At 43.6% G+C, this 14,376-nt stretch overlaps 1 protein-coding gene across 6 annotated transcripts in view; it reads right to left on the bottom strand.

Annotated features, from left to right (window-relative positions):
• Window positions 1–6,058: 6,058 nt before the first annotated feature.
• Window positions 6,059–14,376, bottom strand: part of LOC149409707 (lysophosphatidylserine lipase ABHD12) — a 53,469-nt gene continuing 45,151 nt past the window's right edge. For all 6 annotated transcript variants that reach the window (XM_089649506.1, XM_089649508.1, XM_089649507.1 and 3 more), the window contains 3 exons: window positions 13,182–13,343; window positions 9,187–9,314; window positions 6,059–7,284 (listed from right to left, as the gene is read on the bottom strand). In XM_089649506.1, the coding sequence (XP_089505632.1) occupies window positions 7,194–7,284; window positions 9,187–9,314; window positions 13,182–13,343 (381 nt within the window). In that variant the 3' untranslated portion in view covers window positions 6,059–7,193. The remainder of the gene's footprint in view (window positions 7,285–9,186; window positions 9,315–13,181; window positions 13,344–14,376) is intronic.

The following is a 14,376-nucleotide window of genomic DNA, read 5'->3' as shown; positions in this document are numbered from 1 at the left end:
AAAAAAAGAGGTTTACAGGAGAAGTCTTGAATACATACAGAAATATCATGATTTTGAGGATTCGGTTTTCAAAATATTTTCCAAATTCGATCTAACAAGTGCAGTAAGCTACGAAGATACTATGGAAGCTGTCGAATCACTTGGTTTGAAAAATGTCAACGAAGATAAACTTTATGACGAGACCCGAAAATTAAACCAAGTATTTCCTCAGTTCGTACAATCTAGTGATTCAACATTGCCTGTTGATTTAGGATGGGTTCAGTTATTCAAGTTCACCTCAACGTTCACCGAACTGCCAAAAATAATTGGATAATATTTTTCAATCCCTATAAGTAATGCTTTTGTTGAATGCGTCTTTTCTTTAATGGGAAATTTGTGGACAGACGAACGGAAACAGCTTGTCAGTGGACATGGGGCGGTTCAAGTATTACGTAAGCAGATTTATTACAATTATTTACCCCCTCTTCCCCCTTGTCACCAAAAGTAAGCAAAGCTCTTACCCCCCCCTCCCATGCTTATGTAAAAATTGGAACCTATATGCATTATTCTGTTAATGTAACGGACGTACTGCTCCGGTATCGGACGCGGTCGCCCCATATTAAAATCTGCCATTTGCCTTAACTTTGCCTGTCTTTAAATTAAATAAACTGCCTGTAAATGTATGTAAAATTAACCTGTAAACCCTAAATAATGTAGAAATTTGTAAAATTGTTATGTAAATGTAAAATTGTTACAATAAATGAACGTCGGAGCTTGGCTGGAGGTATACGGGCAGAGAAGTATTGTGAGAGCTGGTAAAATCATAATTTAATTCGGGCACGATTGTTAGAACCGTACCAAAACGTAGTGGGAAGCCGTGCCGTGCGCCATGCGCCGTCATAGCGTCACAAATGACCGGTGGTACGCCGTCATTACGTCCCACGGGCACGGTTCTGAGGATCGTGCCCAAACAAAGAAACTACCGGCCGAGCGGCGGTAGACGGCCCGGGGGGCGCCGCGATAGCGTCGCTACACGGCTCACGGATTCCAGGAATCAAAGAGAAAGTGGGCCCGTGTGAGCGTCCGCGCGCCCGCCGGTGGCCTATAAAACGTGCAACATGCCCTCAAAACGTCAGATAACCAGAAACCACCACCAGCTCAACACTTCTCTCTCTGCTCTGCCTTCTACCTCGCTCCGACTTCTGCTTCTACTCGCCTTCTTTCACTCTGACCCCCGCTTCACCCTGGACCACGGACTTGCCTACCCCTTCGGACCAGACCCGGAATCAGCATCAAGGACGCGAAAACAGCATTCGGACCAGCTACAACGGCATCAGAGACGGCCCCGTTCTACCCCTCCACGCCACTGAAGGAAGACATCTTACGCCTCCACAGATTGGGATCACCGGCCCTATCTACAGTCTTGTGTGTCACGATTACGTCTGATACATAAGTGGTCCTTCGACGCCGGATCTTTCTGTGGATAAGATGTCACCTTCACTGCGCTCTGGGAAGAACAGCGCTGACGGGGATTCATCGCAGGGAAGCGATGATCCCACACCGACCGGAGCGGCCACAGCCGCGCCCCCCGGACTCCGGCCAACCGCCCCCCTGGCCCCCTCTGATCCCCGAGCGGACCCACTGCCTGGTCCCTCCGGCGCATCACCACCACAGACGCCCCCTGCCGCGGCCGACGTCTCGTCAAGAAGCGAGGCTTCCAGCGAGGACACGCTCCGGCAGGCGCAGCTCGAGCTAAGAGCTGAGAGGCGGCGCACCCAGAAGCTGCAGGACGACCACGCCCGACAGATGGCAGAACTTGTCGCCATGCTGAAGGGCCTTACGCGGACCGCTTCACCTGCAGCCTGGCAACCCGACGGAGCCTATCCCGGAAGCCAGCCATCTAGCGGCCCCGGGCAAGCTCAGAGCTACGCACCCGAGGCGCACACCACTGGCCCACGGGTGGGCCTGCCACAGACTGCGCCCCCCTCTAGCGGCCCCAGTCACAGCCTTGCCTACACAGTGGGGGGAGAGCCCACTGTTCCGCAAGCTACAACACCACGGGTGGGTCTTCCACAGACTGCGGCGCCCCCGAGCGGCCCCAGTTACAGCCTTGCCTACACAGTGGGGGGAGAGCCCACTGTTTGGCAAGCTACAGAACCACGGGTGGAATACCTACCGACGCCGACGCCGGCGCCCCCGGGCGTACCTACTCAGAGCTACGCACCCGAGGCGCACACCACTGGCCCACGGGTGGGCCTGCCACAGACTGCGGCGCCCTCTAGCGGCCCCAGTCACAGCCTTGCCTACACAGTGGGGGGAGAACCCACTGTTCCGCAAGCTACAGCACCACGGGTGGGTCTTCCACAGACTGCGGCGCCCCCGAGCGGCCCCAGTTACAGCCTTACCTACACAGTGGGGGGAGAGCCCACTGTTTGGCAAGCTACAAAACCACGGGTGGAATACCTACCGACGCCGACGCCGGCGCCCCCGGGCGTACCTACTCAGAGCTACGCAGCGGAGGCGCAAACCACTGGCCCACGGGTGGGCCTGCTACAGACTGCAGCGCCCTCTAGCGGATCCAGTCGCAGCCTTGCCTACACAGTGGGGGAAGAGCCCACTGTTCCGCAAGCTACAGAACCACGAGCGAACTACCAACTGACGGCGGCGCCATCTAGCGGCTTCACCCACGGCTTCGGGTATGCAGCGGAGGCGCGAACCACTGCGCCGCAGCTGGATTACAGACCAACGCCAGCGTCCCCGGGCGTACCTACTCAGGGGTACGCAGCGGAGGCGCAAACCACTGGCCCACGGGTGGGCCTGCCACAGACTGCGGCGCCCTCTAGCGGCCCCCGTCACAGCCTTGTTTACGCAGTGGGGGGAGATCCCACTGTTCTGCAAGCTACAGCGCCGTGGCTGAATTTCCAACCGACGCCGACGCCGGCGCCTCCGAGCGTACCTAGTGAGAGCTACGCAGCGGAGGCGCAAACCACTGGCCTTCCGCAGACTGCGGCGCCCCCTTGCGGCCCCGGTCACAGCCTTACGTACACAGTGGGGGGAGAGCCCACTGTGCCACAAACTACAGCCCAGCCTAGAGATGTTTTCGGGAGCTCGCGCCGCGCCTCGAGGGCTCACACCGGGACGGAGAGAAACCATGCTGCGGATCCACTCACGGACGGCGCTTCCCCAGGCGCCGCGACGCTGCGAGGTGGACCAGAGCCGCAGTACGGCTATCCCGGTGTGACCCGCGGGCCCGCCCAGTTCCCAGCATTTGCCCCGAGCGGAAACTCGCCATCGCAGCCCCCCGCTGACGGATATGGGGCCTGCAACCGAGCGGATGAGGCAGCGAGGCAGACACGAGACTGGGTGCATCAAGGGAGTGTCCCTCTCGTCCAGGTGACGGCCATGTTCGCCGACGCCCTCCGGCAGTCCCAGGCCGGTGGCACACCTCGCTACCATCCCAAAGATGAGCGGATGGCATCCCTCATCGCCCAGCAGTCCAGCGCAAAGGACTTGCCGGCCTACGCTGGCGACGCCATAGAGTGGCAAGCCTGGAAGGCGCGATTCCTCCAGTCGACAGCCACCTGCGGGATGACGGCGGCCGAGAATCTGATGCGGCTGCAGCGTGCCCTGAAGGGAAAGGCACGAGAAGCCGTCAGCCCTCTCCTCCTGGACCCGGCGCAGGTGCCGGAAATTATGGATGTCCTGGAGCACCGCTTTGGGGGCGCGCACTCTGTCGCGGCTGTCATGTTCGATAGGATAAAGCGGCTGACCCGACTACAAGAGGACGCATCGACCGAGCTTCTGGTGGAGTTCTCGGGCACGGTGCAGAACATCGTGGCTTCGCTGGGGAACCTGCGGGGTGATTACCTCTCTAACCCGGCCCTCCTCAGCGAGATCGTCTCGAAGATGCCGTTAGCCCTACGCCTCTTGTGGTTGGGTAAGGTGGCCGACCAGACGCACGCGGCCACCGTGGTGCAGCCTGCCGCGTTCCTGAAGCGGCTGACCAACGCGGTGCCGCGGTCGGGCCTCACCGAAAAAAGCCGAGCAGCGCGGCCGAGCAGCTCGGTCGAACATCAGCGGGCCGCCCGCCAGCTCGGGACAACACTGAGGATGGTTTGTCCGGACACCGCCCCACCAGCCTCGCTGCCAACGCCCTGGACCATGCCGCCGGGGACCATGCCACCGGGGACCATGCCACCGGGGACCATGCCACCGGAAATGCCGCCGGGGACCATGTCGCAGCACGCCGCTTGCAAAGAGTGTAGCCGAGCTCCACGGGGGGAGTGTAACGGACGTACTGCTCCGGTATCGGACGCGGTCGCCCCATATTAAAATCTGCCATTTGCCTTAACTTTGCCTGTCTTTAAATTAAATAAACTGCCTGTAAATGTATGTAAAATTAACCTGTAAACCCTAAATAATGTAGAAATTTGTAAAATTGTTATGTAAATGTAAAATTGTTACAATAAATGAACGTCGGAGCTTGGCTGGAGGTATACGGGCAGAGAAGTATTGTGAGAGCTGGTAAAATCATAATTTAATTCGGGCACGATTGTTAGAACCGTACCAAAACGTAGTGGGAAGCCGTGCCGTGCGCCATGCGCCGTCATAGCGTCACAAATGACCGGTGGTACGCCGTCATTACGTCCCACGGGCACGGTTCTGAGGATCGTGCCCAAACAAAGAAACTACCGGCCGAGCGGCGGTAGACGGCCCGGGGGGCGCCGCGATAGCGTCGCTACACGGCTCACGGATTCCAGGAATCAAAGAGAAAGTGGGCCCGTGTGAGCGTCCGCGCGCCCGCCGGTGGCCTATAAAACGTGCAACATGCCCTCAAAACGTCAGATAACCAGAAACCACCACCAGCTCAACACTTCTCTCTCTGCTCTGCCTTCTACCTCGCTCCGACTTCTGCTTCTACTCGCCTTCTTTCACTCTGACCCCCGCTTCACCCTGGACCACGGACTTGCCTACCCCTTCGGACCAGACCCGGAATCAGCATCAAGGACGCGAAAACAGCATTCGGACCAGCTACAACGGCATCAGAGACGGCCCCGTTCTACCCCTCCACGCCACTGAAGGAAGACATCTTACGCCTCCACAGATTGGGATCACCGGCCCTATCTACAGTCTTGTGTGTCACGATTACGTCTGATACAGTTAATGTATTCTGTTTTTTTATTGATTCATAAGCAGCACTTCTAAAATAGACTTAGGATAGAGGACTTTAATGCACATAATATTCATTTAAACAAACTTTATTGACACGGTGGGAATCCCCGAATATGTATTCGGTTTTCAAACATAGACAATGTGCAAAGGTTGCCAATGTGTAAAAAAAAATAACTACTGCTGATCAGTGCTGACGTAATCACTATCTCGACCCCCCACCCCCCCATGTCATCAAAAATAAGCAAAGCAAAGACCCCCCTGCCCCCCTATAGTGCTTACATAATACTTGAACGGCCCCCATGGTGAAGGCAGAGTTAATTGTGAAGATTAATTACCAAGAATTTTTGATGTTTTTGAAGAAACCTGACCAAGAAAAGATGACAATCCCTTCAGAATGAAAAATATATTTTTAAGTGTCAAGCTGGTCCAAGTGAGCTTAGCACTAGATAGATCATTTATATTTAAAAAAAAACATTACCAATGGTAATTTACCATGACATTTTGCCTTAATTAAATAATTTTTTTTTTTTTAAAAAGAAAGACAAACATTCCCGGGTTACGAATAACCTGACAATATTTGAAAATCTCCTACTACCACCACAGAAAGCTGAAAATGTTGCTTGTGTTGTGATGGAGGACTTAGCCGGCCGAGGAATTGAACACACTACGCCCGGGTGGGACCCAAACGCGATGTCAACTCGGCAACCGACCGGTCAATACTTTTATTTTAATAAAAAAAAATATATTTCTAAAATCTCCGGGTCTACTGATTTTGAAAGGTGGCAGTCCTGTACCTACCTTCAAATTATATTATTTCATTGTTGTTAAATATGGTTGCGGCACTGTTAAATATGTTATTTGAGTGGACGATTACGTAGCTCCAATTAGGCACATTATAAATGCTCATACATTTATTATAATTAATACATAGATTACAGTGTCATTACAGGTTTACAGTTGGAGGTGAGAGAGGCTGAACTACTGTTACCTACGCTACTACATACTGTCCTATCAGTATTACCAGAGTTACCATTATTATTTTACTACAATTGTCATCAAATAATCTCTACATATGATAGGCGCAAAGGAAAATTATTTTCCTTAGAAATAAACTGTTTTTCTTTAAGTATTATGTAATTGTTAACATTTTTCAAGGAGATCTACCTTTAATTTTTCAGCTAAACATAAATATTTATTTAATAATTTGAAATTATAATATACAATTGATTATAATTTAATGTTCAAAATATAGATTTTTTTTTCTTTATAATTGACGACTTTATGGGAAAAACTAAACCCTTCCACACACTTTTCCACAAATGATCATCTAGTCAATCCACATTATGCAAGTGCATTATATAAGTATAATAAATACAAGAACAACACGTCAACTCACCAGAGATCAAATGGGAAAATAATTCACCGACTCCAGATATTTTCATATCAGAGGGTTCGGCTCGGTAGAACTTCTAACAGGGCCTATAAATCCTACTGATCCCTCAACATAAATATTTTAAAAATCTTTCGTTATCCTACATGTATTCAAAATGACTGATTTTTGCAATTTTAAATATAATTTTTTTGATAGATCTAATACGCCTAAATTTTGAATGAGAGAGCTAGGTATAATGCCAGTAGCCGAAATAACAAATGGTAATATTTTTATAGTCTGAGAATGCCAAATTCTTTTTATCTCATTTCCTAAATCTGTGTATTTTCTTATTTTTTCATTAACAGATTTTTGAATATTAATATATATTAATTTAATCAGAATTATTACTAATATAATTATGACTACTAACTAACCATTAAACCGTTTACCCGCAGAGAGACTGCCATGCAACTACTTCTTGGTACACTCCTTGCTTGATTCACATTCATACATTGTCTCATACATTCTTTTCTGTTTTTCTGACTAGTAGAACTGGTGGAATAAGTATCTAAAATTTCTAACGATTTATTAATTTTAAGTTAAACATCTTCTCGGAACAAATTAAATGTGCTTTTTCTACACTGATATCATTTTTCCTATTTGAAACATTTCAGTTTTGTTTTGTTTCTTCTTCCAAAATGTTTGAATTTCCAGACAGTCTCGGCGAATTTTGATGGGCAGAATGGTTATCGACGAAATTCCTGAAAAAATTCAAACATCTCTATTAATATTAGCAGTATATAATATATCTGATAAAGACCAATGTTAGATCAGCTAAACATAGGTTAGGTTAAGTTAGACCAATAAAGTTAGGTTAGGTTATGTTAAATCAGTTAAAGTTAGGTAAAGTTAGATTAGGTTATGTTAGATAAGCTAAAAATAGGTTAGGTTAAGTTAGTCCAGTAAAGTAAGTTAGGTTATGTTGGATCAGCTAAACGTAGGTTAGGTTAAGTTAGACCAGTAAAGTTAGGTTAGGTTATTTTAAATCAGCTAAACTTAGGTTAGGTTAAGTTATAGCAGTAATGTAAGGTTAGGTTATGTTAGATCAGCTAAACTTAGGTTAGGCCAGTAAAGTTAGGTTAGGTTATGTTAGACCAGTGTAACGTCGAAGAATTGTGCAAGTTTGGATTGCCAGGGTAGTGCCCGATTATTGTTTTGTTGAGAGTTTTTTCGGGTGGCTGCCCTGCGATCGGTTGGACGGGCGAGCAAAAATAACGCGGGTAGGTAGATCGGGACAATACGGGAGAGGACGATTCCGCGGTGTGCGTTGCGTTTTGCGGGACAAAATGGATATTGAAAATAATGAAAAAGATCACGCAGATACCATGAACCGATCCTTCGGAGCCTTTCCGTGTAGACTAACCAAACATAAAACAAACGTTTTGACTCCTGTGTGAGATCGGCCTGTTCTTTTTTCGAGTGTTGTTGTTTGGTGAGATTAAAATATACAATCAGTTATTTGGATTAAAAAATGGTTTTATTTGTGAGTGTTTTGAAGAGTAATTCCTTGGAGACTACACTGGATTACCAAGCATGCTGTCTGGGTGACGCAAAGATGGAGCATCATTGTCCCGTTAAACATTCAATGGATGCTGATGAATTGAGGATGGCCTCGCGCACTCCTTCCCACGAATCTCTACCCGGACTAACTCAAACGGATTTCGCGGAGACCTGTCGTCCTGCTCACCGCTGTCGGACTCTCCAAACACCTTCAGACATGACAACATGATCAAAGTTCTTCAATGCTTTTACACATTATGTCTCCTTGCCTTAGCCCCATCATAGCCCTGGTGATTGACAAGGGTCCATGCTCATCAGACGTGACATCAGATGTGACACTAGTTAAAGTTAGGTTATGTTAGACCGGATAAAGTTAGGTTAGGTTATGTCAGATCAGCTAAATTTAGGTTATGGTAGACCAGGTAAAGTTAGGTTAGGTTATCTTAGATCAGTTAGGTTAGGTTATGTTAGGTTGTGTTAGATTAGTTAAAGTTAGGTTAGGTTATTTTATATCAACTAAATTTAGGTTGGATCAGGTTATGTTAGATCAGCTACGATAGTAGTCTATCTCCCTCATTTCAAAGTTTCAGCCACTATAGCTAGTGTCCATAGTGAGGGCAAATCATGTGACGTCACGTCTTCAGCATTTCGACATGTGCACGACGCAAGTCTAGTTTAAATATGATTTAAGATTTTCACGGCCAAAAGTATTTTTGTTATTTGTTTTTGGGGTGTTATGCCGTGTTGCGCTAACTCCTTCTTTAGCCAACGTTTCGGACAGCATTGCAGTGTCCATCATCAGGGCAGATGTGTTATTTTGAAAATAACACATCTGCCCTGATGATGGACACTGCAATGCTGTCCGAAACGTTGGCTAAAGAAGGAGTTAGCGCAACACGGCATAACACCCCAAAAACAAATAACAAAAAAAACAAGTCTAGTTTGTTTAAATGAATGGCGAGAATCCTTCATGAGTGGAGCGTAGGTTCGTATATCGATGTTTGGCGCACGTATTCTCTCGTTATTACTGTGCTATTATACTTATATAAAATCGTATGTTACCGACAGGGACGGCCTCTGGTTAGAATAAGCTATCTCCTCACCTGATGATATCGGACAGTCGAACAGCAAGATAGATGTTTCTATGTCCGAAATGATCACTTTTGGGAAATGTCACCATTTCCACGGGACCAAATCCAATTGGTCGTTTCGATATGGCCGCCTCGTACAACTGTGGACAAAATAAATTCGATTAAACCGTTCCATCGTCAACATTCAATTGGACAAAGCAATAGTGCCAAGGCCAAACATAAGAGCCATCGAGCCCAAAACACAGAACAGTCAGTCTACTATAAGGGACGTTCGACTAAGGGTACGTGGCCAACTACATGGAGTGTGTGCCCATGAACTTGATTTCAGCGGCGCCGACTGTCTTGGTGATGTGATGAAATCAGATAATATATTAACTATTAACGATATTTTATTAACGCTGGTTGTATAAATTGAAAGTGAATTTTAAGACGGAAATGACTTTGGATAACATCATTGCAACATTTCATTTCGTGTTCCTAATAGAGTCACGCAAACTAAAATTATTTTTTAGTGCAACAATAATGTCAATACCATTCATTCATAAAATCATTATCACTACTCAGGACTTATCAAACTGTTTGATAATGCATTGAGAAGGCGATACAGCTGTCATCAGCAATAACAATTACAAAGCAGCACTTGTTAATAAATAAAATTAATAATAATATTTTGTAAATAGAATAATAATATTTTGAATATACAAAATAAAATCTTAACTCCTCAGGTCTCTGTCATATTTTGACAAAAGGTTAGAGTATTTCCGCTTTGCAATAAAATTCAAATAAGTAGAATATTCCTTCACGTATCCGAAAACTAAAAACTGCTTCTGAAAGGCGGTAAATACGCTTTCAAATTTTATTATTATAAATACAAATATAGTCGTCACATCATAGTTGCTTCACTTTTTTGTCGTTTTATATACAAATAATTAATAAAAAATTCACAAAGTTTCAAAATTTTTTTCAAATTGCGTTTTGGAAGTTTGGTTTTATAAAAGTGCACATTTAAATTATTCTGTAGTTAACTTCTAGATTTTAATATAAAGTGTGGTGTTTTCTCTTTCTAGCACCGTGTTACATATGAGATTTGTAACAAGGTGTGTGCATCACTTTACTTACATCGCATCTACGGTCTTGGTGTGTGGGACCTTTAAGTACCTACACATTGTCATTTTGCTATTGGTCAAATTGACAGCCCTGGAATTTTGACTTGGAGAGTTGCCAAACCTGATTGAGCTAGAATCTGTGATTTGCATTGGAAGCAGTGGCCATTCTTTAATCACCAGCACAGAGCAGCGGGCATTCCTCTTGGCTGAGGTTCGACGAACACATTCGCCACTCCTGAGTGAGCATCAGCTTTTGCAATATGGAGTATTGACTATTGGATTGATTGAATCGGATGACATCTGCCGATCCTGATTGGTTAAGAGGGACCCTTTTGGAGACCAGCAGTGTGAGGCTGTTTTGCAATGGACTAAAGCATTATTTTTTGGATAAAATATACACTGGGACAATTGCTGTGAAGAACAGGAATCTACTACTTCGCATCAAGAACGAACTGGTATCACACCTTCATTTTCCTATGCAAGTCCTTTGCCAGACAGATTTAATAGTAGGATGCTAATTAATTTCTTTTTTGTTGTAATACATTTTAGTATTTTTAAATACTTTTTTATTTCTATATAATAAACCCATCCTTATATTCACTTGTTGCAACTTAATCCCACGGTAACAACCATTTAGATCATATTTCTCACCATGACAGTTGGTGTCACGAAGCTGCGACTCCACTATATTTTAAAGGTGGTGCAGAGCAAAGCCCTATGCCACACGCCCAAAGGACCAGTCCCAAACTACACTGACTGCTAGGTTATGGGACGATTTATGCATCCGACAAACCCGATGGACAGTGCAATAGTCAAAAAAGTATGAATCTGGGCTTCTGGAGCACAAGATAAGCCCAGATTGGAATGCAGGAAAGATGGACTCACCCGTTGATGATTACCACACGTCTCCAGGAGTTTTGGATGATTTCACTTCACAAATATATAATCGCCCTGTCTGATATTAGTTATCACTACGAATTCTGATGAGCAACTGACACCACTTGTCCAATTTTACGTGTGTCGCAACAATCATTTTATTATGGTGACATTTTGGGAAAAAGGGTAGGTAGGACATTTGTAGGATTTTGTATTGACATTACACTTGTCCATTAAGCCTGTGGATGCATACCTAACAATCCCCTATATATTGCGCGAACAACAGTAACAGAGGATGCGAGTTGTTCCCAAAAGCGCACAAATTAGCCCAAAGTATTAAAATTACAATGGAGTTCTTCAAATTAAACTTGATAACAATAAACATGTCAAATATGGTGAACAGTGCTTATTATATTAAATAAGTAAGTCAATAAATGTACACTTGAAGTGAACGAACACAAAACTGCGCTGTATTAATGTTATTTTCATCAATATAAAATAACAGCAGGTAATATATTATGGGTTTGAGGGGTTTTATATAACTCCATATTGCTCGCCATACAATCCCACACAGACTTGTCACACCTGGCAGTAATTACGCGGCTGTCGTCTGTCAAAGTGACAGATCCCATACAAAAAAATGATATTCTGCGGCAGTTCCCCAATTGATCTGACCCTTTTTACAGAGGAAGATTATAGCGTAGTGTGTCACCCCAACATAATACGTATACGCCACACCCAAATTATAAGCGCATATTATAGGGTAGTCTTAAATCAATAACCTCGTGAGTTCATCGGTAAAGGCCCTCCCATGTCATTACAATTGATCCACATTTTTACAATATGCAGAGTTTGTGTTGATTTGTATCGTGTTTTGGGTAAATATACAGAAAATACATGCTTAATACGCATATTTTATATTAAAAATACTTTTCAGTAGTTAGATAATGATGAGAAGTAAGTATTTCAGTTTCCGGAATTAGAAAATAATGCATTTCAACAGTTATTTCATTCAAGTTAAAACCGATTGTTACTTGGCGGCCACTGTTATTGATGTCAAAATTTTAAGGTTAGTTTTTCCTTCTCTTATTTAAACCAAAATATGAAACTATGACCCTAAAATAGGTTCTTAGATTGTCAGTTTAGGTTTAATGTGTTGAAGGCCACAGCATAAAACGGAAAAATATTAGTGGAATCTAAAGTTTTATCAGCCCAAACGATGGTGGTTTTGTTTTTCATACATTTTTTCAAGCATTAAGGTCAAAATTGCATCGCAAACTACTTCTAACGAGGATCATATTGGAATGCTCGCATGTTCTCCGGAGAACCACCGGCAGTCCACTGGTTCTATCAAAACTAATAAAAATAAAAACAGTCAAAAATTATTGTGTGACAACATGGCGTGAAGAAACCACATCAAACTATCCATTTTTTGGTAAGTTTTTAGATTCTCACGGCCAAAAGCATTTTTGTTGTTTGTTTTTGGGGTGTTATGCCGTGTTGCGCTAACTCCTTCTTTAGCCGACAGCGTTGCAGTGTCCATCATCAGGGCAGATCTGGTAGATCCGAAGATGGACACTGCAACGCTGTCCGAAACGTCGGCTAAAGAAGGAGTTAGGGCAACACGGCATAACACCCCAAAAACAAACAACAAAAATATCCATTTTTTGTTTTACGAATTCGGGGACGCCCGAGGAAGACATGGCACGATCAAGTGAATCAGATACTCGAGTCGGGCCATGTCAAGAGTCAGAATAATAGAAGAGTATGTATGAGACGATGTATGAATGTGAATGAGGCAAGGAGTGTGCGCCAAGACCGAGTTGTTTGGCCGTCCGTCCTCTCCGCCTACCCCTGCGGAGAAACGGTGTGATGGTTAGTTAGTTATATATATTTTCTGTATATTTACCATGTTTTGTTGTTTTGCTGCAAATTAACCAGAATGTTTATTGCATGACATTTATATTATCGGTGCTGGTGGAAAGAGTAAGTCTCAGAGTTATTTTTAAGATCAAATATAATTACCTTTTCTCCCAATTCATAAGGGACTACTCCGTCGTCTCTGGCATGAAGAATCAGAACCGGTGCAGCAAAGGTAGCAATGTGCTCATCTGACCTGAATTGCAAGCCACCGTTCAAAACTGGATCCACAATACACCAATGAAACCAAGGAACCCAACTGTACATCTGAAAGCAACAATTTAATACAAAAATAACTAAATTGATTTGGTAGTTATTGAAGCATTCAAACCCCATTGTTATATTAAGGCGAAGCTTAATGCCAAATCACTATTTTGATTAATCTTTGTAACGAATTGGTGTACATTATGATTACCAAAAAATATGCTTTAGATAAATTGAAGGTTTTCCTATCGCTTCGCTTGAGTAGAATACAAATAGAAAGATAAATCACTCAATAAAAAATATAAATGAAAACTACTAAAAAAAATATTTTTTCAATAGAAATGTATGAACGCTTAAAAAAAACAATTTAAAAAAAAATACAGTATTATAGCTAAGATTATCTGTGACAGTTTCACTTGATTAACTTTTTTGCTTTCTTATAAAATTATTTACAAAATAAATAAAAACCAGTTTTGTGCTTGAAATCGAACATTTCTACACTCCGTTTGTCAAGCGATTGTAATCAATATAAGGTATACCAAGAATATACACATTTTTGGCTTGTAGCTTCCTCTTAAGGTTAAACGTAACATACATTAACACTTTCATAGATTAGGCGTAAATTTAATTATTTTATGAAAATACGCTTTTCGTGAGTTATTCTTCAAAATATTTACTTATTATACCTATCTGTTATTATTTACCTATTTTTATTTAGTTATTTTATTTTTTTCTTAAAATTTATTATTCGAACTATCCATCTTGTAATTTTTAGTATGGTTACCCTATGCTTGTTTTTTTTTATTTTTATTATTTTTATATATATTCAATAATATTGTTATTGGGTTTATAAAAACAGTTTATTTTTAAACAAGTTCTGCTATGTAATTATTATTACGCGTGACAGCTGTTTCGCCCTCTGAAGGCATTATCAAACTGTGGGTAGCCCACTTACAGACGATACATTTATATTATTTCTAGATAAGTATTTTAATTTCAATTACTGATTTATTACACAGTTTGATAATGCCTTCAGAGCCTTACCGGGTAGCGGGCGATCCGTATTGGGCGAGCACAACATTCTCATTGCTTGGAA

This window comes from Hesperophylax consimilis, chromosome 30, assembly GCF_061612785.1.
Source record: "Hesperophylax consimilis isolate HC1 chromosome 30, BYU_Hcon_1.0, whole genome shotgun sequence".
In the NCBI taxonomy this organism is placed as follows: domain Eukaryota; kingdom Metazoa; phylum Arthropoda; class Insecta; order Trichoptera; family Limnephilidae; genus Hesperophylax; species Hesperophylax consimilis.
Note: the sequence above shows the minus strand (reverse complement) of the source record. Positions and strands in the feature narration are given on the sequence as shown.